Source organism: Ranitomeya imitator, chromosome 7 (assembly GCF_032444005.1).
Source record: "Ranitomeya imitator isolate aRanImi1 chromosome 7, aRanImi1.pri, whole genome shotgun sequence".
Lineage (NCBI taxonomy): Eukaryota > Metazoa > Chordata > Amphibia > Anura > Dendrobatidae > Ranitomeya > Ranitomeya imitator.
In genome coordinates, this window is record NC_091288.1 from 40,372,529 (window position 1) to 40,397,730 (window position 25,202).

The 25,202-nt window shown below is 42.6% G+C and overlaps 1 protein-coding gene across 1 annotated transcript in view; it reads right to left on the reverse strand.

Moving 5' to 3' along the window:
* LRP2 (LDL receptor related protein 2) overlaps positions 1 to 25,202 on the reverse strand; it is a 240,036-nt gene that overhangs the window by 61,171 nt on the left and 153,663 nt on the right. Inside the window, exons 37-48 of the mRNA XM_069733090.1 lie at positions 24,604 to 24,843; positions 23,950 to 24,138; positions 15,922 to 16,839; positions 14,248 to 14,413; positions 13,965 to 14,123; positions 11,462 to 11,751; positions 11,172 to 11,375; positions 9,152 to 9,394; positions 8,277 to 8,402; positions 6,671 to 6,790; positions 5,598 to 5,729; positions 3,849 to 4,050 (exon numbers count right to left, since the gene is read on the reverse strand). Of these exons, the coding sequence (XP_069589191.1) occupies positions 3,849 to 4,050; positions 5,598 to 5,729; positions 6,671 to 6,790; positions 8,277 to 8,402; positions 9,152 to 9,394; positions 11,172 to 11,375; positions 11,462 to 11,751; positions 13,965 to 14,123; positions 14,248 to 14,413; positions 15,922 to 16,839; positions 23,950 to 24,138; positions 24,604 to 24,843 (2,989 nt within the window). The remainder of the gene's footprint in view (positions 1 to 3,848; positions 4,051 to 5,597; positions 5,730 to 6,670; positions 6,791 to 8,276; positions 8,403 to 9,151; positions 9,395 to 11,171; positions 11,376 to 11,461; positions 11,752 to 13,964; positions 14,124 to 14,247; positions 14,414 to 15,921; positions 16,840 to 23,949; positions 24,139 to 24,603; positions 24,844 to 25,202) is intronic.

Consider the following 25,202-nt stretch of genomic DNA (forward strand, 5'->3'; position numbering starts at 1 on the left):
TTTGCCAATCCTGGTGTTCTGTGGCAAATGGCAAGCATCCTGCACGGTGTTGGGCTGTGAGCGCAACCCCCATCTGTGGACGTAGGGCCATCAAACCATCCTCATGGAGTCAGTTTCTAACTGTTTGTGCAGACACATGCACATTTGTGGCCTGCTGGTGGTCATTTTGCAGGGCTCTGGCAGTGCTCCTCCTGTTCCTCCTTGCACACCATGTCTCCTGGTGTACTGGCCTGTCTCCTGGTAACGCCTCCAGCCTCTGGACACTGCGCTGACAGACACAGCAAACCTTCTTGCCACAGCTCACATTGATGTGCCATCCTGGATGAGCTGCACTACCTGAGCCACTTATGTGGGTTGTAGAGTCCGTCTCATGCTACCACGAGTGTGAAAGCACAACCAACATTCAAAAGTGACCAAAACATCATCCATAAAGCATTGGTGCTGAGATGTGGTCTGTGGTCCCCACCTGCAGAACCACTCCTTTATTGAGGGAGTCTTGATAGTCGCAAATAATTTCCATCTGATGTTTACTCCATTTGCACAACAACATGTGAAATTGATTGTCAAACAGTGTTGCTTCCTAAGTGGACAGATTGATCTCACAGAAGTTTGATTTACTTGGAGTTAGATTCTATTGTTTAAATGTTCCCTTTATTTTTTTGAGCAGTGTACATTTAGAAAGGAGATAACGCATAAGGAATTTATTATACACTTTATGCCATATTGCAGACATGCATAAGTTGGAAATTTTGTGATGAGCCTTATTGGCACAAAACTTTTGTTTAAAAAGTCAAGAGAAAACTGTGTACGGGGTTTAGAGGGAAGGAATAATTATTTTATGATTTACTCATTTTACTTAGGTTTGTTAAAGGCATATTCCCATATAAGAAACATTTGTTTTGGAATTCTTTTCCCCTTGTCATGAAAAGTTGTGCATGAAAAGTTGTGCATGACGGAGCCCCGTTCTCCTGCTAGATGCAGATCCCATTGGGGGACATCGCATCTATTAAACTTTTATCACATATAATGTTGGTATAGAATAAATGCACATGATGGAAAATCCTTTTATCTGCCTTCATGGTTTTAGAAATGATAGATCGATGATGTACACAGATATAAGTGTAAGTATGCAATAACCCCACCTCCAGATGTAAGAAAAAAAAAACAGAAAGTGTGCATTTACATTTATGGGATTGGGTGGTACAGTACTAGAAAACCCATTACTAATGGGCCCAGGAATGTGGAAGAAAAAAACAGACTCCAGTGCTACTCCTCCATAATTTTTCTTCTGGCATCAGCATTTGGCCGGCGTATCACTTGAGCCACTCCCTATGATGGGCTGCAGCGTTTGCGTTTTATCAAAGCCCGGCTTGGCTGGGACAAAATGTTAATGCTGCAGCCAACCAGATTTTCAGCAGACTGATGCGGATGCAGCATAAATTACAAAGGAGCAGTGATGGTTCAGGAGGTGAGTGGTAATTTTTTTATTGGAAGCGATATTAATCTGTATACAATGCACCTCACCTTATGGAGGCTACAAATAAACAGAAGACGTATAAAAGCATGCCGCAGGATATGTTCAGTGCTGGATTCCAATAACGATGTCTGCTTCTCCGGTAAGTACATTATCGGTTAGCTAGAGCCAAAAATAAAATATTGACTGTTCTCAATTTCTGCAGAACCATTAGGCAGCTATTGATGCTCTAGATTACTCTGGCTTTTAACTTTTGGAACTTGGAGGGATCCGTCGCCCCCTTCACTCCGTTAGTTAAAAAATAAAAATTTACAGAAAAAAAACAGGAAAAAAATTTAAAATAAAAAAACGTTGGGGTCTGAAACAGACCCAAGTGCCTCCTACAGACACTATGCAAGAACTGGGTGAGTTTCAGCCAGAGAGAGGGTGTATACTGCAGGGGAGGAGTTAATTTTTTTGTGTTCTCCTAGTGGCAGCAGCATAACACCCATGGTTCTGTGTCCCCCAATGAGGCGTAGGAGAAAGTACCATTGTTGACCATATTATACCTCATTAGCCCAAATTCTGTCACCTAGTCACGCAGAGTCGTCCTCCCTATGTCTCATTCATGTCTATACACATATATAGAGAGAAGCCTTTTCATAGAAAGATGATTCAGTCTAAAAATAATCAGCAGATAAGTAGGAACTAGTAAATATCTTCTCCTCTTTGTTGGCTTGCAATTAAATATAAGTGAATCCATTTGATGCAAATCGCATTTGTGTCAAATTTGAGGAAATTTGCTGGACCAGAACTTGTGACTTGTCAAGTGCGAATCATCCAAAATCCAAAAATGTCCACCGCTTTTACACAATGCCGAAGATTGCATCAGCCAGAGAAGAGTCACATGAGCTTGGGTGTCAAAGAGCGGGCAGAGTATAGCACAGCCATCACAATGATATAGGACGTCACATAGTATAGTGTGGCACCCCAGGCGTCCGGTTGCCACAATGGCATAGCCTTCTTCACTGGGGGTGATGTCATGCCTGGAGGTAAGGAGGGATCCCTTTGGCAGGTAACACAAACATGCAACATCTTCCTGACTCCAAACCAGAAGGGGTAGCTCTAAACCCGGTTTCAGGGGAACTTCCCTATAAGTTCTGATCTGGAGGCTGGGTGAGTTAGTCTGTGTGTAGGGACAGTGAGTGAGGGTCGAGGGGGCAAGAGATGAAAGCCTGGGGTGTGGAGCTGCGACTGAGCTCCCGCAGGATTAAGCGCCAAAGAGACCGGACACCAGAGTCCGTGGTTGCAAGGGTACTAAAGGCGCAGCAACTAGAAAGGGAGGGCAGGGGTTTTCAGGTCTCCTGGCCCCATCTGATACCTGGAGGCACTACAGAAGGTCAGGAGCCTGGAGCTGCCAGTGAGAAGACAGTGCCCATGAAAGGCTCATGCTGTCAGCCATACGGGTTAGCAGTATCAGACACTGAGAGGAACTTGTGCAGAGCTTCAGGCAGCAAGGGACAGGAAATACAGCACAGAAGGAAGGCCTCTGAACCCACCTGCCTAGGTGGATCCCAAGTTACTTTCAGGCTGTTTGGACCCCATGAACACCTGTTACATGTGCCCCAGACTGCACCTGCAATTCACCAGAAAAAGGTAAAGGAAACTGCAACCCTTTTGTCCTCCAATCATTTCCGGCACCCTCAGTCCTGCACCCCACTGTCCATCATCCCTTACCCACTGTACCGATAGCCCTGGGGCTCCCGCTCCACCTGTGGGGAGCAGAACCATCCCCGATGCATTACCAGCGGCCCCTTTTAGCATCCTGGCCGAACACCACATGTTGCGTCACAAATTACCCCCCATAGACTTTAATTTCCACTTCCCTTTCTCATTTTTGTTGGACACCCAGGACCACGGACCGGGTCACTGCTACCGTGACCACCCATTTAAGTGCCGTCGGACCCGGCCCGAGTACCCCACGATCCTAGCGGGCGCTCCAATAACACAGAGTATTACAGCCTGTATAGAAGCAGAGGCAGGGAATACAGCAGACATTTTGGAGTGAATCTGATAGGATGCCACAGACTGTGTTTGATCTAAAAAATTTGAAAGGGGTTGGATACAAAGTCTAAGGAAACCACAGAGTGTTATAAACGTCTTTTCAGGGCAATTGGCGTAGCTGCGATTAGCGGCAAATTTTTTTTGCGGGAAAAAATTGTCAGAATTCAAATTTCAAAAGATTTTATCATCTCTAGTTTCAAAAGAAATCAACATAACAATGACCCTTGGATATAAAGGCATAAAAAGATATGTGAGACATGGGATTTCTAACATATTTCTGTATTGTCGAAAAACCTTAGAATTTGTGTTCCAATCACAGTTGATACAATACCTGAAGCTACTCCGGATACAGAGGCCGTTACTACAAGTGAACTCAGTGCTGCTGCAGGAGCGTCGCGTACAATTCTGGTGTTCATCGTAAGCATCGGAACAATCCGCATCTCCATCACACACCCAGTTTTGTGGAATACACCTTCTATCGGGGGGTCTGTTATTTATGCAGGTGAACTCTGTAGGGGCGCAGCTGCGACTGGCTGACAGAGACGAAGAAAAATATAAATGACCAAAAATAGTGCACACATACTGATTTTCGATTTTCTATGGTATTTTTAAAGTCTTCCTTTTATCTATGCACTTTGAATGCCAGCACTTTACAGTTCAAATGCATTTTTCCAAGAGAGTCAAAACTGGATCACAAAACCAATTGAGTGATGTCGGACAAATACTCCTTCCATCATAATTAAAAAGAATCTGTAAGAAAGATCAACTGATTTTGCATGCGGGTCTTGGAAAGCTAAATCCATGGACACCTTTATATCTTCTATCTGTTGCTGCATTCCCAAGAGTTTCAATTCGTGCGAAAATGAAGCATAATGTGCTCTATCTGTGACAGGTCACTTCCCGAACCACTGCCTCCAAGATTCTTTCCATGTCTAGCATCAGCCTCTTTAGCTTGATCGATAGCTCGTTGTCTGTGTGATGTTAGGCACCAGACAAGGAAATCAGACAGTGACAAGCTAAAGATGCTGGTGCTGAGCATAGAAACAACCTTGGTAAGTGCTCTGTCATGCCAATAGCACTTAGCAACTCATTTGAATGTGAATGAAAGCGCTAATCACTCAGGAATGCAACAACAGATATAAGATTTAAAGAAGTGGATGGATTTACATCTCAAATATCTGCATGCCCATATATGTGGTTTGAGAGGGATGATTTTACTGACAGGTTCCCTTTAAAGGAAGACTACAAACAAAACTGATGCACAATGCCTAGTATGAGGCCTGAAGGAGCCATGAATGACTTTCTTTTTTGATATTCTTTGAATTTCTTAGTCATCCCTTGTCGCTCATGCTTCGCTTTTGACTTTTTCCACAAATTAACTGCAATTGTATTGGGGCCTCCGGACTGTCTTAGGCTACTTTCACACTAGCGTTTTTTGCAATTTGTCGCAATGCGTCATTTATGGGAAAAAACGCATCCTGCAAAGTTGTTTGCAGGATGGGTTTTTGCCCCATAGATTAACATTAGCAACGCATTGCGACGCATTGACACACGTCGCAACCGTTGTGCGATGGTTGCGCCATGTTGTGGCGGACCGCCGGGAGCAAAAAACGTTACATGTAATGTTTTTTGCTGCCGACGGACCGCTTTTTCCGACCGCGCATGCGCGGCCGGAACTCCGCCCACACCTCCCCGCACCTCACAATGGGGCAGCGGATGCGCTGGAAAAATGCATCCACTGCCTCCGTTGTGCGGCGCATTCACTGCTAGCGTCGGAACCTTAGCCTTAGCGGTACTGAGTGTTCCTTGTATATGGGAGAGTTGGGAGACATAGGTCAACTGAAGGATTGTTCGATCCACAGCTATCTAATGTGTATGGCCATATTAACCCTTTTGAAGCATAATTCGAGCCATCCTATATTTTTGGATTTGTATCCACGAAGTTTAACATCAATGATAATGGGATTTATAACCGTAAGATTAAGGTGGGCACACCGACCACATTCTTGTTACCCAAAATCAAGGACACGCATTGATTCATATAGCTGTATACTGCTTTGTTCTGCAGCGGGACCCTTACCACAGTTGTGTCTCTGGTCCTCATCACTCATGTCACCGCAGTCATTATCACCATCACACACCCATGTAGCTGGGATGCAGCGAGCGTCATCACACCTGAACTGGCTGCTTGAGCAAGTCCTCACATGGGCAACTGCAATGAATGGATGTGATCAGAAACAGAAAAAGATGTAATAAAATGTCTGATTTTATCTTACGAGAAAGGAGCAATGTAACCTTTGAGCTTCTGCAGATAAGACCAGAGCAATCATCATTATTTCTACCTTCTGCTCCTTTATAAACACATAATGTGAAGTGACATTACACCTTTAATAATTGTTTATCGAACAGTTAAAGGGAACCCGCCAATATGAAAAATTCAGCTCAACTTGCGGGAGCATATTACAGAGCCGGAGAAGCTGAGCAGATTGATAAACAGTTGGTGTAAGAAAAGAGGAATTTATTTGTTTAAGCATCTACTTATTGATGATTTAAGAGTCCAGTGGGTGGTACTACTCAGTGATGACCGCCCACTGGACTCCTAAGCCCATAATAATCATAAGTTCAAAAGAATTTATGACTATTTTTGTACTAAATCCTCACCCAAAACATATATATAGTCATGGTTAATATTAAATATCTTGCTTTGATTATCATTTATATCTAGATGTCTGAGTTATGGCACGCTTTGTTTCTGCTGTCCATGAAAGTAACTGATCAGGATATCGGTTTTCTTTCCTGACAGTTTAGTGTGGTTTGTGCTAAGGAAAGCTGCTAGCTCTCGTTGTACCTTACATTTCCTTTTTGCGAGAATCTACCGTAACTTCCTCTATATGAAAGACAATAAAACCATCCATGGGTCAAGCAGACAAGCTTTGCACACAGTCAGACGTGTATTTCTTGCTTTGTCTTCGTGATCGGTCGACGCCTGTATTTGGTCAAACCTGGCGAGCAATCAAGACCCCTTGCATCAACCCCAAATTAGCTCTCCCAGGTAAGGGGTTTCTGCAACAGTACATCGCTTGATAAATATATTTTTAATTATAGCTCAATATGTTCAGGTTATTTGGCTGTGAAACCTGACCAAATTCTTACCGCACGATGCTGGTTCATCAGAGCCGTCTGCACAGTCTACACCCTGATCGCAGTACCAGTGACCGGGAATACAACGTCCGGAGGCACAGCGGAACTCACTGTCCGTACATGTCAGGGTAGCTGAAAAGGAATCCATAAGGCAAATTAATAAGTTTACATGCCTCGCTTAATGCAATGTTCTGCTCCTTATACTTATCTATTTGCAGCAAATTACAGCATTAATTGGAATGTTAAATGTCAGATGAACTCTCCGGTGTAATGTGCTCAACAAATAACTATTAATGTCAGGAATACAAGTTACATGAGAATCTGTAAATCCCATTTACTGTGTGCTAAGCACTGTCATTGATTACCTACTGTTTAAATAAAGCTTTTAAATTTATTTTGCTATAATATTTGGCATTTTTTTATTTTTCATATCACGAGATGTAGTAAAAGAAAAATTAGACATCTTGCAATTTTAACACTGACCACTGTGGCTATTCCAGACTCCTATTTCCTGTGGTTTCAGGAAATACACATGTACATTAGCAGCAATAGACTGACTCAGACCCTTTCTTTTAGGGTTCGCTCACACAAGTGCAATCTGATAAATCAGATTGCATTCAGACCAATGTTATCCAATGAGGCAGCGCAGAACTGCTTAGATTGCAGCATGCTTCAATTTCCCTCTGAAGTTGGTACAGTGCAAGAAAAAAATTGCTAGCGTAAGCGAACCGTCATATTGAAGCATCTAATGAGCATGTGCCAAGATTACTGTGCACTGGAGGGAGTCACTGAAAAAGTCCCTGGCAAGGGGAGGAGGGAGCAGCTGGGTCAGGAGGTGAAGAGGGGAATGATAAATGCAGGGACATGAGACTTCCTGTTTCTACATAGAGCAGAGAAAAGAGAAGAATTAACTGGGTAGAAAGGCAAAATGAGCAATTGTAAGTACACAGTAAGTAACTATGTAATATGATGATTGCAATTGTCTAAGAGGATATAAACTTGAATGCTTCTTCAAAAATCTAACTTAACACAGTGGCTACTACAGAGGAAATGTAGTATTGAATATTACAATTCAATTAAAGAGTAATTGTTATATTAATCTTTTTTGTTTGTTTTTTATCATAAATCAATAGTGCACACAAAAAAATAAGAAACTTTGTAACATTTATTACCATAGAAATCTGCTTATTTCCACTTCAGGACTGATCAATCATTCTCAAAATTCTCAATTTATGGGTAAAATCTGGGCAAATTTTCCCATTACTGAAAAGATTATCACATTTCCTCCTGATAGACTTTTTTATGGTCTTTAATTTGTAGCAGACTATTCATATTAACGTATATAAATTAATCTCATCCCTAATAGAACTTCGGATCTACCCTCCCAATAGCCAAGACATAGTAGCTATTTGTTTGTGAAGAACAAATGCATAAATGGGATTATAAAAGCCCGAAAGAGCAATGTCGATAAGGTTCCGGAATTCTGCTCAAGTCATGAGTCGGCGACAGCAATTACTAACTTTTCCAGGTTTCCATCTACATTACTCCTGTAAAGTTCTCCAAAGTTCCGTTGTTTCGGCAGTCATTAGTAATCTGATTAAGCGCTACAAAGTCTTACCGCAATGAGTGGGGCTTTCATCGCTCATATCTCCACAGTCATTATCTCCATCACACAGATAAGTACGAGGAATGCAAATGTTGGTGCTCTGACATTTGGTGTACCCCGGCTGACATGTGCGATCAGCTATGAAAGAGAAGGAGAAAAGTGATGAAAAATGTTTAAATAAACCGAAATCCTCAGTATCCCTCCCCCACTCCTTGTCATGTTAGTAGTTGGAAAAGTTTTATTCCTTTTTTAGCCTAAACATATTTTTGGGTCTGTTTAGCACACTAAAAAACGATGACAAACGTGTGACCATGTGATCACGTATCATTATTAATGATTCATAAATTACCCTCCGTATGTTTAAAGGGATTGTTCCATGAATGCTAATTGATATTGTTAGTTTTTAATTGGGATAACCTAAAATAAAAAATTATAAATGTGATAGATATTGCAATTAAATATCTGTGGGGCCCCCTGGTGTTCTTTTCATTTTTTCTCTCAATGTCCCCCAAGTGTACCAGAACTGGTGGTCACACATGCTCAGTAGCTCAGAGCCACCGCTCAAGGTTGCCAACATTATTTTTTTTTAAATCAAATTATCATGGATAAACAATATTTTTTTTTATGGACATATCGGAAAACCGTAATAAATCATTATGATTATAAGTGATACATTTGGGTGCAAAAATGTTGTGACTTTCGGCGTTTTTAACGTCAGTCCCAGCCAGTTCTGAAAACTTTAAAAAAAGTAAATTTTGTATCTCGCTTTAGCCTAGGGCAAAAATGGGAGAACAGGTTATATACAAATTTGGAAACTCTGTAATAGGATATAATAGAAAAGTAAATAGACGTTGCATATACTTTCATCGAGACCATGGATAACTTACGACAATTCCGCTCATCAGATGTGCCATTATCGTAGCAGTTATTGACTCCATTGCAAACATACAAGCGGTTAATACACCTTCCGTTATTACAGGCAAATTCAGTGTTCGGGTCACAGGTTCTGAACAGACACCCGGCTTCATCACTATTATCCCCACAGTCATTATAGTGGTCGCAGCGGTAGTGATAGAGCACACATTTCCCATTACCACAGGTGAAGGCTGTAGGTGAGCAGGTGTGAAAAGCTGCCAAAAAAACACGAATGTAAATGATGTGAACAGATATAGGATTGTGCTAACTGGCTATGAGGTCCTAAAATATACTATACCTGCTACAGCAAAGACCGCTGCAAAACGGACTGCATGTTGGATAAAATAATCATTGGCGTTAGTAATGAAAATGTACGGGGCAGGAGTAAGTAGTAGGAGCTCAATGGCTTATAGCGAAGGGCGTCTAAAGTACAAATCATCAAACCAGAATCTGAATTTTTTATGACTCGATTTGCTCAAACCAAGCAAAATCGTGTCCTGCTGACTGCCATGTTGCCTAATTGGTTTTAGGGCCAAGAGTTTAAAAAAAATACAATAATATACACCTCCCCTGACGCAGATGCTCTCCACGAGATCCTTTGCTGCCTTGCTTTCTTCTTCCAGCTTCACTTCTATTTACTGCCTTCTTCACTCTTCGGCACCTCCAGAACTCACGAGACCCCAAGTGACATCATGATGTCGCGGGAAGACCCACAACATGACATCGCGCAAGGCCTACTGAGCTTCTAAGGCTCTAAAGAGTGAAAAAGACAGACGTGAAGACTGGAAATGCACGTAGGAAGTGATTCAGAGGAGGAGCAGTTGAGGAGCTGCAGCACCAGGACAGGTGAGGGGCGAAGTAGTATAATATTTTTTTATTCCTTTTGTTCTTTATGTTCTGGGGTCTGGAGAGCCCTCAGAGCACAATAAATGACTTTTACTAGCAATTTGACTCAAGTCAAATAAACTCAACTTCAATTTAATTTCCGGGTCAAATTCAAGAGAGTTTGGAAATCAAATTTCATCAGGCTCGTTCATCTCTAGCAGATAATATTGAAGACATTACCATGAAGGGAAGCCACTGCCTGCAAGACATGCGATGGGTACTAGACATTAAAGTAGATGGACTTGTAGCTCAGCTTTTTATTGGGGTCATGTGGCTACACTTTTTCTGGAGGGTATGTGGTTGAGATGTTTCTAGAAACCATATGGCTGAGCCTTTAAAGGATGGCATGTACACTAAATATACTGTCTGTAATGTAGGCAAGGGCCACATCTCCCATAATGTAGTGGGTAACCTACCAATGCTCTAGAGCAGGAGTGGACAATCAGTGGTCCAGTGGTCTCATGTGGTCTTCAGTACCCTATGTGTGGCCACTAACCATCTGTCTCATGCTTGTCTATGTCTAGTCTTGTCCATTTGAGAGAGAAGTGCATTCACAGAGGACTGGTAAGTACTAATGTTGCACTCTGTGACCATCTTTGAGATCTCTGGAAGAGGTGGAGAGATAGCCATTCATGTGCCACTTTAGGTTTTATTGCGGCCTTGTTGATGGGTTCGTCTTGTCAGTGTGGCTCTTGGACGAGAAAAGGTTGTGTACTCCTTATTAGTCCAGTACTGTTCTGGTAAGGCTGTGTTCACATGTGGTGATAGTGGTCATGCAGCAACTTTTAACAGTAGCTGCCCTTTTCATTGTTTTCCTGCAGATTTCTTTAATCTTGCAGGGAAACAACTGTTCCACTTGCCAGACCACTAGGCAGATCATGAGGGTCTCGTAAATTTCCAGATAACAGTTGTTTCCCTGCAATACTAAGTAATATTGCAAGGACAGTGGCGGCACATGGCTAAAACTGCAGCATGACTGATAATATAAATGAGATGTACGGATTAAATAATGGAACAAAGTTAATATAACAGTCAAAGGTTTCACCACAGTGGGAGGATAGATGAAAGGTAAAATTGCAGTTAATAGTATAATACGGATTTACTCACCACATACACGTTCCAGCTCATCGCTACCGTCCCGGCAATCATTGTCGTTGTCACATTTCCATCTTTCTGGTATGCATCGACCAGTGAGACATGTAAACTGCCCGCTCTGGCACCGGGTGGCATTATCTACAATACAGTCCTTGTTGTTGTTCGCCAGATACCAGCTTCCGGTTGAAGGACATTGGCATTCTGCTCCATTGGGACCTTTAGATTCAGACATTGATATCACGTGTTGCCAATAGTAAAAGGGAACAGAAACCTTTAACATTGACAGAGTATAGAAATTGTACCTGGTGCACAGATGTGACTGCAGCCGCCATTGAACTGGTCGCAGGGGCTGGCACACTGCTGTTGTTTGCTTTTAGACAAGACGTGGATATCCATTGGGCGCTGCGGCAGGTTCTGGACCATAACTATTTGGTCTGAACCGTCGTGTTTATTGGCCCGGTATATACTCCTTGTGTTCCAGTCCGTCCAATAAATGTGTTGGTCATACAGGGTCATAGCAAATGGATATATGGCAGTGCTAACTACTACCTCCCGATTGGCACCAGTTAAGGAACAGCGCTCTATCTTCTGTCTGTCGGAGGAAGAAAACACGCACATTTCATATCCAATACACAGAAGTAAAGCTTCACTCGATATTAACACAGACTGAAAGAAACGTAAGGAAGACTCCAGCTAAAACTGTGTTATATACCCAGTGCAAGACCTGAGGGGGCCAAGCATGATCCAGTGGCTAAGCGGGCTCCAAAGAGAAAAAAAACTATGTCATGCAACCCCCGGAGACCCTGAAAAATCTGCTATTGTTACTTTGTAAGACCTTACTTTATATTAAATAGGAATAGTACGAGAATAACTCGAGCAAAAGGGTAACAATGTTTTGAACTTCTGACTTTCAGGCTCCATATCTCACCATCCACTACTGCTGAGAACATGTGTCTACCATCATTTTATAGACAATCATCTTGGCTATCTCATACATAAATTTGACCTGCAATTACTTAGCATATGATTAGTTATGCAGATTCTTGTCATGTCACTGCATTGTTATTGTTTTACTCCTAAATATGAAAATTTGTATTATTTTGTTAGAATTTTGTAAATCCAACTTTGGCTTTCAACACTGCCTGAATCCTTCTGGGCTGCTCTCAAACAGATTCAAGAATGTCTTGACTGAAATTTGATCCACGGTCTCTTCTACACGTTCCCAAAGTTGGTGCATAATTGTTGACTCACTTGGGTATTTGTACAGATTTTTCTTCTTTTCTTCAACTCTACCTACAAGTGTTCGATTGAGTTGAGGTCTGGGGACTTTGGGGGCCAATCCAGCACCTTTACTTCACTATCATTGAACCATTTCTTCGCCAATCACGACGTATGCTTCGGGTCGTAGTCCTGGTGGAACACTGTCATCCTTTTCATACCCATATATAAATAAATAATAATAATAATAGTACTCGAGTGTACGAAATAACTAGTCTTGTAAAATACTCACATATAGCTCAGCATTGAGACCACCGTCGATCCTAGTCAAGTATCCAATGATTTTGGCTGTGAAACAACCCCATATTATCAGGCTTCCTCCACCGAATTTGATAGTTCCTTCAATTTCTCAATCCATTAGCCCCTTTTCCCTTGTTTCTTCCAGACCCATTTGCACCCATCAGAGCCTAATCTATTGACTTTCGTCTCATCGCTGCAAATCAACCGTTTCCAATCTTATACTGTCTACTTTTCGTACTTGTTTGCAAATTCGAGCCGACACCTCTTATGACGATGCTGAAGTCGAGGCTTCTTCACCTTTTTTTAGGCCACTATTCCAGAGTTGTGTAATATATGTTGCACGGTGCTTGCGTGGACATCTGTGATCTCACTATTACAAAGCATATGAGACACCTCCACTGCTGTGTTTGTCGCACCAGATCTGATAGACCTTGTGATGAGCCGACTTGTTGACTCCGATAATTTGTCTGGACGTCCACCTCTTGGCTTTTGAATGGATGGATGGACTTAATTTCATTTTCTTCCGACTGTCATTGCACTAACAAGATGCAGTTTATCCATTTTCCTGGCCAAGAGACCACTATTGATGAGCTGGATGATGCTGTTTCTCTTTTCTTGGGAAATCTTATTCATGGCTGCTCCTCGATTTGAACCAGGGACCTTTCATTTGGGAGTCTACCTAATAACACACTGAGCTATTAGGGAATGTGAGAACAGGTTGTAGTTTGTGGTATACAGGAAGACAAAGATTTTTCCAGAGCAAAACAGTAACAATGCAGTGACATGACAAGAATCTGCAAAACTGATCATATGCTAAATGGTTCCAAGTCAAATTTATGTATGAGACAGCCAAGATGATTGTCTATAAAAATTATGGTGGTCTCATGTTTAAAGCAATAGTGGATGGTGAAATATGGAGCCTGAAAGTCAAAAGTTCAAAACATTGTTACCCATTTTCTCGTCAATGTATATCCAGCTAAATATTTGAATGCAGTATACACTTAGGTTTAACTTTTTCCCACAAAGCAAAGAATCACTCAGTAATGTCTTATGAATTGGTTTGAAATTAGAAAAAAAGGGTAAGCTTTTTCCCCCTAAAACAGTGACATTTCGCCATAGGACGTGTAAGGTAGGCAGTTTAATTAGCTTTCTATAGAGTAAATAAAATACCATTATGTGATCTATTGTCAAAGCCAGGGCACAAGAAGAAGGATAATCCTCAGTATTCACGTGTTACGTACTGTATGAAGTTACATTATTTACAATCCTATAGGTAATAGTACATACAAACTTGCATCAGCCCAATAGATTCGCTCTTCTTCGTAGTCGAGGGTAAGTCCGTTTGGCCATACCAAGCTGGTGTTCACAATAACTGTACGGAAGTTGCCTCCTAGTGTAGCCCTTTCTATCTTGGCATTGGCGCCCCAATCGGTCCAGTACATGTACCTAAGAACATGGGAACAATACTTAATAATTGAAATAAAAGACAGGCACAGCACATGTTCAATGAATATATTGGACTATAGGGGAAATTGTTTTCTTAAACATATCAATAAAGAATAGGTCCTACCCTCTGCATGGATCCAACATGATAGCTCTGGGCCGGGATACCCGAGCAATCACAGTACGATCGGAGCCATTCAGTGCCATTGAGGTTATCGTCTGGTTCAGATAGTCACTGTAATAAACCCGTTTATGGATCCAGTCAAAAGCGATGCCATCCGGAGCTCCCAAATCTGAAAGATAATTCACCAAGTATGAGATGATTTTAGTACTCATTCATCATGAGCACTGTACAGCCTAAAATACTTCCAAAATATGCATTAAATAGCGCATTGTAGATCATCATAGTGTGCTAGGCTGTTTAGAGGGTGCGCTGTCCGTTAAGTTAGCAGCAGATTGGTTAATATATCGTTATATACCCTTGCACTTGCACTACTTGCAATACATTGCACTTGCAGTACTGATCTTGATCTGCTTGATTACTTCGAGCCATATTAACAATGTTTATGGTTGGAAACAGTCATCAAGCTTCCATGAGTTTCCATTATACAGGAGTGCTACTCCTGCAATACTGCACAGTGCTGGGTATAAAAGACTATTTTTCCAAGAATACAAATAGTCACATTGAAAATGGTATGTACTTCTTTGCAGAGATTTATTTTTTTTATTGTTCATTTGCCATCTAAATGCAAAATTAAGCAATTTTCTAAATAGCCTTCATTAAAAATGTTCTACCGACTTGCTGCTGCAGATGTCCTTTATCTAGCTGAGTGCTTGTGCAAAATTGATACAATTTGGTCAAAGCGCCTGCTCAGTTTTGAAGACCCTCATTACTGTTCCCTTGCCTTCTCTAAGTCTTGAGATAGCAGTAGGGAGGAAGAGGAGGATTGTTTATACACAGATCTCAGGAGTGCAGAAGGGAGAAAGCATGTACAGTCTGACAGAGGGAAGAAAATGGTATAGAAAAGAAGGAAAGCACATAAAGAGGAAACAAGTGCAGGATAGAAGCTGTGCTGACATATGAGCTAATTAAGACAACAGCAAACCAATCATATAGACTGAAAGATTGTGAGCAGGGCCATCACTCCTACTGTCACTGATGAACTATGTGTCACTTTGTGTTGCCTTTATTGTTTATAAACGTCCCTGCTTAATTGTAAAGTGCTACGGAGTATCTTGGCGCTATATAAATAAAATTATTATTATAAACACAGAGCTCACATCCAACCTGTATTCCAGAGAAAGACACTCCCACAGGTAAAAATAGGAATAGTGTATCACGCTGCAAGTGCATCTCAGGGGGATTGAAAATGAATCAAGAAATGCAGATTGCAGACCGTAAGTTACTGCAATTTTAATAACTAAAAGTAACTTTTGTCATTAGTTAAAATAATTTTCCACGTCGGAAATAAGAATGTAGCTTAGTGTCACAATAGAGACTGTAATTCAAGATCAGTAGTGATTAATTCTAGTTAACATTAAGTTTGAAGGGGTTTTCTCACTTAGATAACTTCATTCTACATGCTCCATAGGGGCAAATGGGCATCCCAGATCTGAGGTTCTGAGTTCAGGACGTGCCATAGCCGAGCACTTCTTACCCGGAAGGACTTGGTCTGTTCATGCATTACATAGTCTGCCAATCATTTGAATGTCAATGTCAGCTACAAGTCTGCCTGATGTTACAGATATTGCACCCTTATCCATGAGTTGGTCATTGGGTCAGCTTCATTGCATACCTTACCTGATGCCACCGTGGTATGTTGATTTAACGCGGAAAGACCAAAGTAGAGAATTTCACTCCGTCCTGCTCCGGCACTTCGGGTGTAGTATATTCTGTTATCCAAGCTGTCATAATCCAGAGCCACTGCTGTCCTAGGAACATTTACCCTGGGGAAAGGAGGACTGTGATTCTCGGGGTCTAGAGGCAAACTATTAATGGAGCCTTCAAGGGCAAATATCAAGTAGTCATCTGTGGAGATGATACATCTAGTTCCATCGCTCCCAATTGCCCCAAAGGCACAACCACATTTTTGTGTCTGTGTGCCAGGTAAGGCAAAGCAAAAGTGAGCACAACCCCCATTATCCACCAGACATGGATTATTGTTGATCTCCTGGGGTAAAACTGGCTGATAACGTTTGTCGTATACTGTAACGTCTCTAAGAAGATTAATGTTATCCCTGAGGACAGTTGGTGTTTCACTATTTCCAGGTTCCTTGCTGGCTTGGAAGACCTTTTTCAAGTTTCGATCCACCCAAATAATTGTGTTCTCAAATACAGTAATCCCATAAGGAGTTGGGTAACGGTTTCCATATCTCACTATTTGGATTTCACCACCTTCTGGTCCAACTCTTGCAATCATATCCAAAGAGTCGTCGACCCAATAGACATAACCGGTGTTACGATCCACAGCTAATCCTCGCGGTGTCACAATTCCTTCAGATACCAGAACTGTTCTATTGGTGCAATCCAAAAATGCCCGTTCAATTTTAGGATTTTGTCCATAATCTGCCCAAAAGAGGTATCTGTTTTTGGGGTCTACTACAATATGCCTGGGCATATCCACTGAAGTTTTCATCAGCACACGACGATATGTTGTGTTCAGGCGAACTATTTCGATGAAGGTTTCGGTCAGGAAAGCGTTGGTGAAGTAGAGATTTCCTAAAAAAAAAAAATGTACAATTGGGAAAAAGTAAAACCACAAATTTGATATTCACACATTGGAGTTTATTATCTATGGGCTATATAGCATTTGTTTTTGCACATCATCAGTTAAAAAAAATGTACAAGACCACATTCTGTTTACTTTGTTAAGAATTGCAGTATTCGTAAAAATCGGATGATATAACAGATGACCAACTTTTTTTTATGCAACCATAGAATTGAATAGGTGAGACTCATCAAAAATATGAAACATACTACTACAGTGTTCCCCAACTCCAGTGCTGGTACAGTGGCATACATAGAAATCACTAGGCCCCATAGGAAAAGTTTTAATTGCCCCTTGACCCACCCTCCACAAAAAACATTTATAATAAACATATATATGCTATATATATCGGAGTCATATCTCCCAACTTTTATAAACCAGGAGAAGGGTATGTATTGTGACACTTACACAGTACTTATGTCCCTATTGAAGCCCCTTAGTGTTCTCCCAAGATTTACCCTTTGGTGGCCATAATTGAGTATGATGCTTCCAAAAATTCCCCACCTATGCACACACTGAGTATCATATCTGCCCCAGTTTCACCCCATACATACAGTATAGAAAGTGATGACTCCATGGTGCCTCCAGCAAACTGTGATGTCCTCATAGTTCCACCAACACAGTATAATATCCCCAGAGCATGATGCCCCTAAAGTCCTTCCTATAGTATGATATCCCCATAGTTCTGGTTACACACACACAGTATCATGGCCCCCACAAAGTATGAAAACCCACACAGCAACTTGCTCAGTATAAGTGCCCCCACAGACCTCCACACAGTATGAGGCCCATCACAGCCCAACAAAGAATGAGGGCCCCCTGTTGTGGATTCTGTTTTTGGGCTCCCTCTGGTGGTTACAGATGGTACTGGGTGACTTGTGTTCTCTGCGGTCTCTGGTGTCCACCTGTTCTATCAGGATATGGGAGTTTCCTATTTAACCTGGCTTTCTTGTCATTTCCTCGCCGGCTATCAATGTAATCAGTGTGTCTTGTTACCTCTGCTTCCCGCTTCTGTATTCTTCAGGACAAGCTAAGTTTTTGATTTTCCTGTTCCACGTTTTGCTTAATTTTTGTCTTAGTCCAGCTTGCAGATATGTGATTCCTTTTTGCTGGTTGCTCTAGTGGGCTGATATTACTCCTCATGTTCCATGAGTTGGAACATGAGTTCAAGTAATTTCAGGATGTTTTTTTGTAGGGTTTTTCGCTGACCGCGCAGTTCACTTTTGTATCCTCTGCTATCTAGCTTTAGCGGGCCTCATTTTGCTGAATCTGTTTTCATAACTACGTATGTGCTTTCCTCTCATTTCACCGTCATTACATGTGGGGGGCTGCTATTTCTGTGGGGTGTTTCTCTGGAGGCAAGAGAGGTCTGTGTTTCTTCTAATAGGGAAAGTTAGTTCTTCGGCTGGTGCGAGACGTCTAGAATCATCGTAGGCACGTTCCCCGGCTACAGCTAGTTGTGTGTTGAGGTTCAGGATCGCGGTCAGCTCAGTTTCCATCACCCTAGAGCTTGTTTTGTTTTTTGTGCTTGTCCTTTTGTGATCCCCTGCCATTGGGATCATGACAGTATAGCCGGCCAATCAGTGGTAATCGTATTGGCTGAAGTAGGAGGAAAAGTAGTCTGAGGAAGTTTTTTTTTTTTTTTTCCCCTCAGAGTTTGCTGCATAGCCTTAATTGCAGCCTGGCTGCGTCTTACCTCCTCTTAATCCTTGAATGGCTCTGACCTCAGCTGTTTATCATGGACGTCCAGAGTTTGGCTTCCAGCCTGAATAATCTTGCTGCTAAGGTTCAAAATATACAAGATTTTGTTGTACATGCTCCTATGTCTGAACCTAGAATTCCTATCCCAGAGTTTTTTTCTGGAGATAGATCTAGTTTTCTGAATTTTAGGAACAATTGCAAGTTGTTTCTTTCTTTGAAATCTCGCTCTTCTGGAGACCCTGCTCAGCAAGTCAAGATTGTTATATCTTTCCTGCGGGGTGACCCTCAGAATTGGGCATTTGCATTGGCACCAGGGGATCCTGCGTTGCTCAATGTGGATGCGTTTTTTCTGGCATTGGGTTTGCTCTATGAGGAACCTAACCTAGAGATTCAGGCTGAAAAAGCTTTATTGACTCTCTCTCAGGGGCAAGATGAAGCAGAAATATATTGTCAGAAATTTCGGAAATGGTCGGTGCTTACTCAGTGGAATGAGTGCGCCCTGGCTGCAAGATTCAGAGATGGCCTTTCTGAGGCCATTAAAGATGTCATGGTGGGGTTCCCTGCGCCTACAGGTCTGAATTAGTCTATGACTATGGCTATTCAGATTGATCGGCGTTTACGGGAGCGCAAACCTGTGCACCATTTGGCGGTGTCTTCTGAACAGGCACCTGAGACAATGCAATGTGATAGAATTCAGTCCAGAAGTGAACGGCAAAACTATAGGCGGAAAAATGGGTTGTGTTTTTATTGTGGTGATTCAGCTCATGTTATATCAGCATGCTCTGAACGCACAAAAAAGGTTGATACGTCTGTTGCCATTAGTACTTTACAGTCTAAGTTCATTCTGTCTGTGACTCTGATTTGTTCATTATCAGCCATTTCCGTCGATGCCTATGTGGAATCAGGCGCTGCCCTGAGTCTTATGGATTGGTCATTTGCCAACCGCTGTGGGTTTAGTCTGGAGCCTCTGGAAGTCCCTATTCCTTTGAAAGGAATTGACTCTACACCTTTGGCTATGAATAAACCTCAGTACTGGACACAAGTGACCATGCGTATGACTCCCATTCATCAGGAGGTGATTCGCTTCCTGGTACTGTATAATTTACATGATGTCTTAGTGCTTGGTCTGCCATGGTTACAAACTCATAACCCAGTCTTGGACTGGAAAACGATGTCTGTGTTAAACTGGGGATGTCAGGGGGTTCATGATGATGCACCTCCGATTTCTATCGCTTCATCTACTCCTTCTGAGGTTCCGGTATTTTTGTCTGATTATCGGGATGTTTTTGAGGAGCCTAAGCTCAATTCGCTTCCTCCTCACAGGGATTGCGATTGTGCTATAGATTTGATTCCTGGCAGTAAATTTCCTAAAGGTCGTTTGTTCAATCTGTCAGTGCCAGAGCATACTGCTATGCGGGATTATGTTAAGGAGTCCTTGGAAAAGGGACATATCCGTCCATCTTCATCCCCTTTGGGAGCAGGTTTTTTTTTTGTGGCCAAAAAAGATGGTTCCTTGAGGCCTTGTATAGATTACCGTCTTTTGAATAAGATTACAGTTAAATATCAGTATCCTTTGCCATTGTTGACTGATTTGTTCGCTCGCATTAAGGGGGCTAAATGGTTCACTAAGATTGATCTTCGGGGTGCGTATAATCTTGTGCGGATAAAGCAGGGTGATGAGTGGAAAACCGCATTTAATACGCCTGAGGGCCATTTTGAGTATTTGGTGATGCCTTTTGGACTTTCTAATGCTCCTTCTGTCTTCCAGTCCTTTATGCACGATATTTTCCGTGAATATCTGGATAAATTTATGATTGTGTATTTGGATGATGTTTTGTTTTTTTCGGATGACTGGGAGTCCCATGTTCAGCAGGTCAGGAAGGTGTTTCAGGTCCTGCGGGCCAATTCTTTGTTTGTAAGAGGTTCAAAGTGTCTCTTTGGAGTCCAGAAGATTTCTTTTTTGGGGTATATTTTTTCCCCTTCTACTATTGAGATGGATCCCGTCAAGGTTCAGGCTATTTGTGACTGGACGCAGCCTACATCTCTTAAGAGTCTACAGATGATCTTGGGCTTTGCTAATTTTTATCGTCGTTTCATAACTAATTTTTCTAGTGTTGTTAAGCCTTTGACGGATTTGACTAAGAAGGGTGCTGATGTGGCTGATTGGTCTCCTGCGGCTGTGGAGGCCTTTCAGGAACTTAAGCGCCGGTTTTCTTCTGCTCCTGTGTTGCGTCAGCCAGATGTTTCGCTTCCTTTTCAGGTTGAGGTTGATGCTTCCGAGATTGGAGCGGGGGCGGTTTTGTCACAGAGAAGCTCCGATTGCTCAGTGATGAAGCCATGTGCGTTCTTTTCTAGAAAGTTTTCGCCCACTGAGCGGAATTATGATGTTGGTAATCGGGAGCTTTTGACCATGAAGTGGGCATTTGAGGAGTGGCGTCATTGGCTTGAGGGTGCTAGACATCGTGTGGTGGTCTTGACTGATCACAAAAATCTGATTTACCTTGAGTCTGCCAAGCGTCTGAATCCTAGACAGGCTCGTTGGTCACTGTTTTTCTCCCGTTTCGATTTTGTGGTTTCGTACCTGCCAGGTTCAAAGAATGTGAAGGCGGATGCTCTTTCTAGGAGTTTTGTGCCTGACTCCCCTGGAAATTCTGAGCCCACTGGTGTCCTTAGGGATGGGGTGATTTTGTCGGCTGTCTCCCCAGACTTGCGACGTGCTTTGCAGGAGTTTCAGGCGGATAAACCTGATCGTTGTCCGCCTGAAAGACTGTTTGTTCCGGATAATTGGACCAGTAGAGTCATCTCCGAGGTCCATTCTTCTGCGTTGGCAGGTCATCCTGGAATATTTGGTACTAGAGACTTGGTGGCCAGGTCTTTTTGGTGGCCTTCCTTGTCGAGGGATGTGCGTTCTTTTGTGCAGTCTTGTGAAGTTTGCGCTCGGGCTAAGCCTTGCTGCTCTCGGGCCAGTGGATTGTTGTCACCTTTGCCTATTCCGAAGAGGCCTTGGACGCACATTTCCATGGACTTTATTTCGGATCTCCCTGTCTCTCAAAAAATGTCCGTCATCTGGGTTGTGTGTGACCGCTTTTCTAAGATGGTTCATCTGGTACCCTTGCCTAAGTTGCCTTCCTCCTCTGAGTTGGTCCCTCTGTTTTTTCAGAACGTGGTTCGTTTGCATGGGATTCCGGAGAACATCGTTTCCAGTTTGTGTCTAGATTTTGGCGGACGTTCTGTGCTAAGATGGGCATTGATTTGTCCTTTTCGTCTGCATTCCATCCTCAGACGAATGGCCAGACGGAACGAACTAATCAGACCTTGGAAACTTATTTAAGGTGTTTTGTTTCTGCTGATCAAGATGACTGGGTTACCTTTTTGCCGCTTGCCGAATTTGCCCTTAATAATCGGGCTAGTTCTGCTACCTTGGTTTCTCCTTTCTTTTGTAATTCGGGGTTTCATCCTCGTTTTTCCTCTGGTCAGGTGGAGCCTTCTGATTGTCCTGGAGTGGACATGGTGGTGGATAGGTTGCATCAGATTTGGAGTCATGTGGTGGACAATTTGAAGTTGTCCCAGGAGAGGGCTCAGCAGTTTGCTAATCGCCGTCGCCGCGTGGGTCCTCGACTTCGTGTTGGGGACTTGGTGTGGTTGTCTTCTCGTTTTGTTCCTATGAAGGTCTCTTCTCCTAAGTTCAAGCCTCGGTTCATCGGTCCCTATAGGATCTTGGAAATTCTTAACCCTGTGTCGTTTCGTTTGGATCTCCCGGCATCGTTTGCTATTCATAATGTGTTCCATCGGTCCTTGTTGCGGAAGTATGAGGTACCTGTTGTTCCTTCGCTTGAGCCTCCTGCTCCGGTGCTGGTGGAGGGAGAATTGGAGTATGTTGTGGAGAAGATCTTGGATTCTCGTGTTTCCAGATGGAAACTCCAATATTTGGTCAAGTGGAAGGGTTATGGTCAGGAGGATAATTCTTGGGTGGTTGCCTCTGATGTTCATGCTGCTGATTTGGTCCGTGCATTTCATAGGGCTCATCCTGGTCGCCCTGGTGGTTCTCGTGAGGGTTCGGTGACCCCTCCTCAAGGGGGGGGTACTGTTGTGGATTCTGTTTTTGGGCTCCCTCTGGTGGTTACAGATGGTACTGGGTGACTTGTGTTCTCTGCGGTCTCTGGTGTCCACCTGTTCTATCAGGATATGGGAGTTTCCTATTTAACCTGGCTTTCTTGTCATTTCCTCGCCGGCTATCAATGTAATCAGTGTGTCTTGTTACCTCTGCTTCCCGCTTCTGTATTCTTCAGGACAAGCTAAGTTTTTGATTTTCCTGTTCCACGTTTTGCTTAATTTTTGTCTTAGTCCAGCTTGCAGATATGTGATTCCTTTTTGCTGGTTGCTCTAGTGGGCTGATATTACTCCTCATGTTCCATGAGTTGGAACATGAGTTCAAGTAATTTCAGGATGGTTTTTTGTAGGGTTTTTCGCTGACCGCGCAGTTCACTTTTGTATCCTCTGCTATCTAGCTTTAGCGGGCCTCATTTTGCTGAATCTGTTTTCATAACTACGTATGTGCTTTCCTCTCATTTCACCGTCATTACATGTGGGGGGCTGCTATTTCTGTGGGGTGTTTCTCTGGAGGCAAGAGAGGTCTGTGTTTCTTCTAATAGGGAAAGTTAGTTCTTCGGCTGGTGCGAGACGTCTAGAATCATCGTAGGCACGTTCCCCGACTACAGCTAGTTGTGTGTTGAGGTTCAGGATCGCGGTCAGCTCAGTTTCCATCACCCTAGAGCTTGTTTTGTTTTTTGTGCTTGTCCTTTTGTGATCCCCTGCCATTGGGATCATGACAGCCCCCATTCAGTATGATGGCTCCCACCCCCACCCCCCGCACTCAGTACATTGGTAGCTCTTGAGGACTGGAGTTGGGGAACACTTTACTAGTGCATGCTGAGATTTTTTTCTTTTCATCTTTTCATGCGGATATTTGGTCAGTGTGAAAAACACTGTCATGTGAAAAGTCTTATTAAATAACATTGGTCCAGGTGGTTGAACGAAGCTTTACTATTAGTGATATCTCGTAGCTGCTTATCACAGTCCAAATATTTCACACAAAGGTTTTAAATAAATTCCAGCACTGCCACTTTGGTGGTTCTCGTCAGTATCGGAAGTGATGACTTCCCATCCATCAGTCACTTGACCTCTGCTAACAATCATTGGCCAGTGATGGTCTCAGGAGACATAGGCTTAATGTCACTGGGACATTTAAGGGTTAAACTATGTTTCTTTAATTTACAACATTCCATACTTTCGGAATAATTAAAAAAAAAACTTTAAACATATACACTCTGTATGAAACAAATGCACTTGGTTTAACCTACCTGCAACCCAGTCAACGGCGATCCCTCGAATTCCATTCCTCCCAATACCACCAGTGACAACATTTCTAAAGAAGGAGCCATTGGGTTTAACACGGCGGATAGCATTGTATCCAGATACAGTGCTGCTGAAGTCACACCAATATATAAAACCAGACTGCATGTGAACATCCACGTGAAGTGCATTACGACCTGCAGAAAAAATGTGCAAAAATCAGTATCCTCATCCATTAAGATTCAATATGGGTGGATGGAGGGGCAGATAAAGGGAATCATTCTAGTTTATGGCACATAAATATGTACATTCACATGCTTTTAGCCAAGAAAACAAAATGTTGCATATACTGGGACAGTTCTGCGCCTGCTCAACTGGCTGCAAATTTTCAATGCAGCCAATAGTAATTGGTGCTCAAAAGCTAAAGCTGTCAGAGTTGAGTTTGTCGTGATATCAAATCTCCAGTTTGATGTAGCAATGATGCGTTTATCCAAACCACCAAAGATGTGTCTAAAAAATTAGTCTCCACTACAATGACAGTTACTCAAGATCTGCAAAGATAAGGTTGGTATTATTTAATGGCACGCAGAGCAAATGTTGTCTATTTGGAAATTGAACTCCAAAAAAGCTGTAAACACTGGTGTTAAATAAAGGCCACCTACCTCGTCCAGCCATGGGTACCATAGCTTCAGAGTGATCTGCGGATTCTAAGCTGAATCCTTTGATTGCTGTGAGCATAGACACCACAATAAAGGAGTTGTATGGCGTGCAGGTTCTGTTATCAGCGCTCAGCCTGAATCCTGTAGCACACGCGCAAGAGAACCGGCCACTGGGTTTGGGCAAACACAACTGCTGGCAGGTATCAGGGTTGTTGCTGCATCCATTAGAAGAACCGGACACTTCTGTATAGACAAAAAAAAGTACTTTCATTGCAAAAGTCCATGAACATATTGTCACGAGTGTGTCACGCCAACCTGGGAGATCCGGGGGTACAAGATCACTGCGTATTGTGAATCACAGATCTACCATTTAGCCTGTGTGTTTGGATCCCATATTAAATGAATTTGGTTTCCTTTGATGCTGAAGAGGTTAACGACCCTTTCTATGCTTGTCAGAACCATGCAACTCCATTTCAGATGCTTCTGATCTGGTTGTTAACGCTTCCTATAAAACCTGGCCAGACCTTCTCTGTCTTATTAGTGAAAGCTCTGCTTCCTTGCTCTTAGGACAGGCTGTGCTGAACAGCAGTTCATTGCTGCTA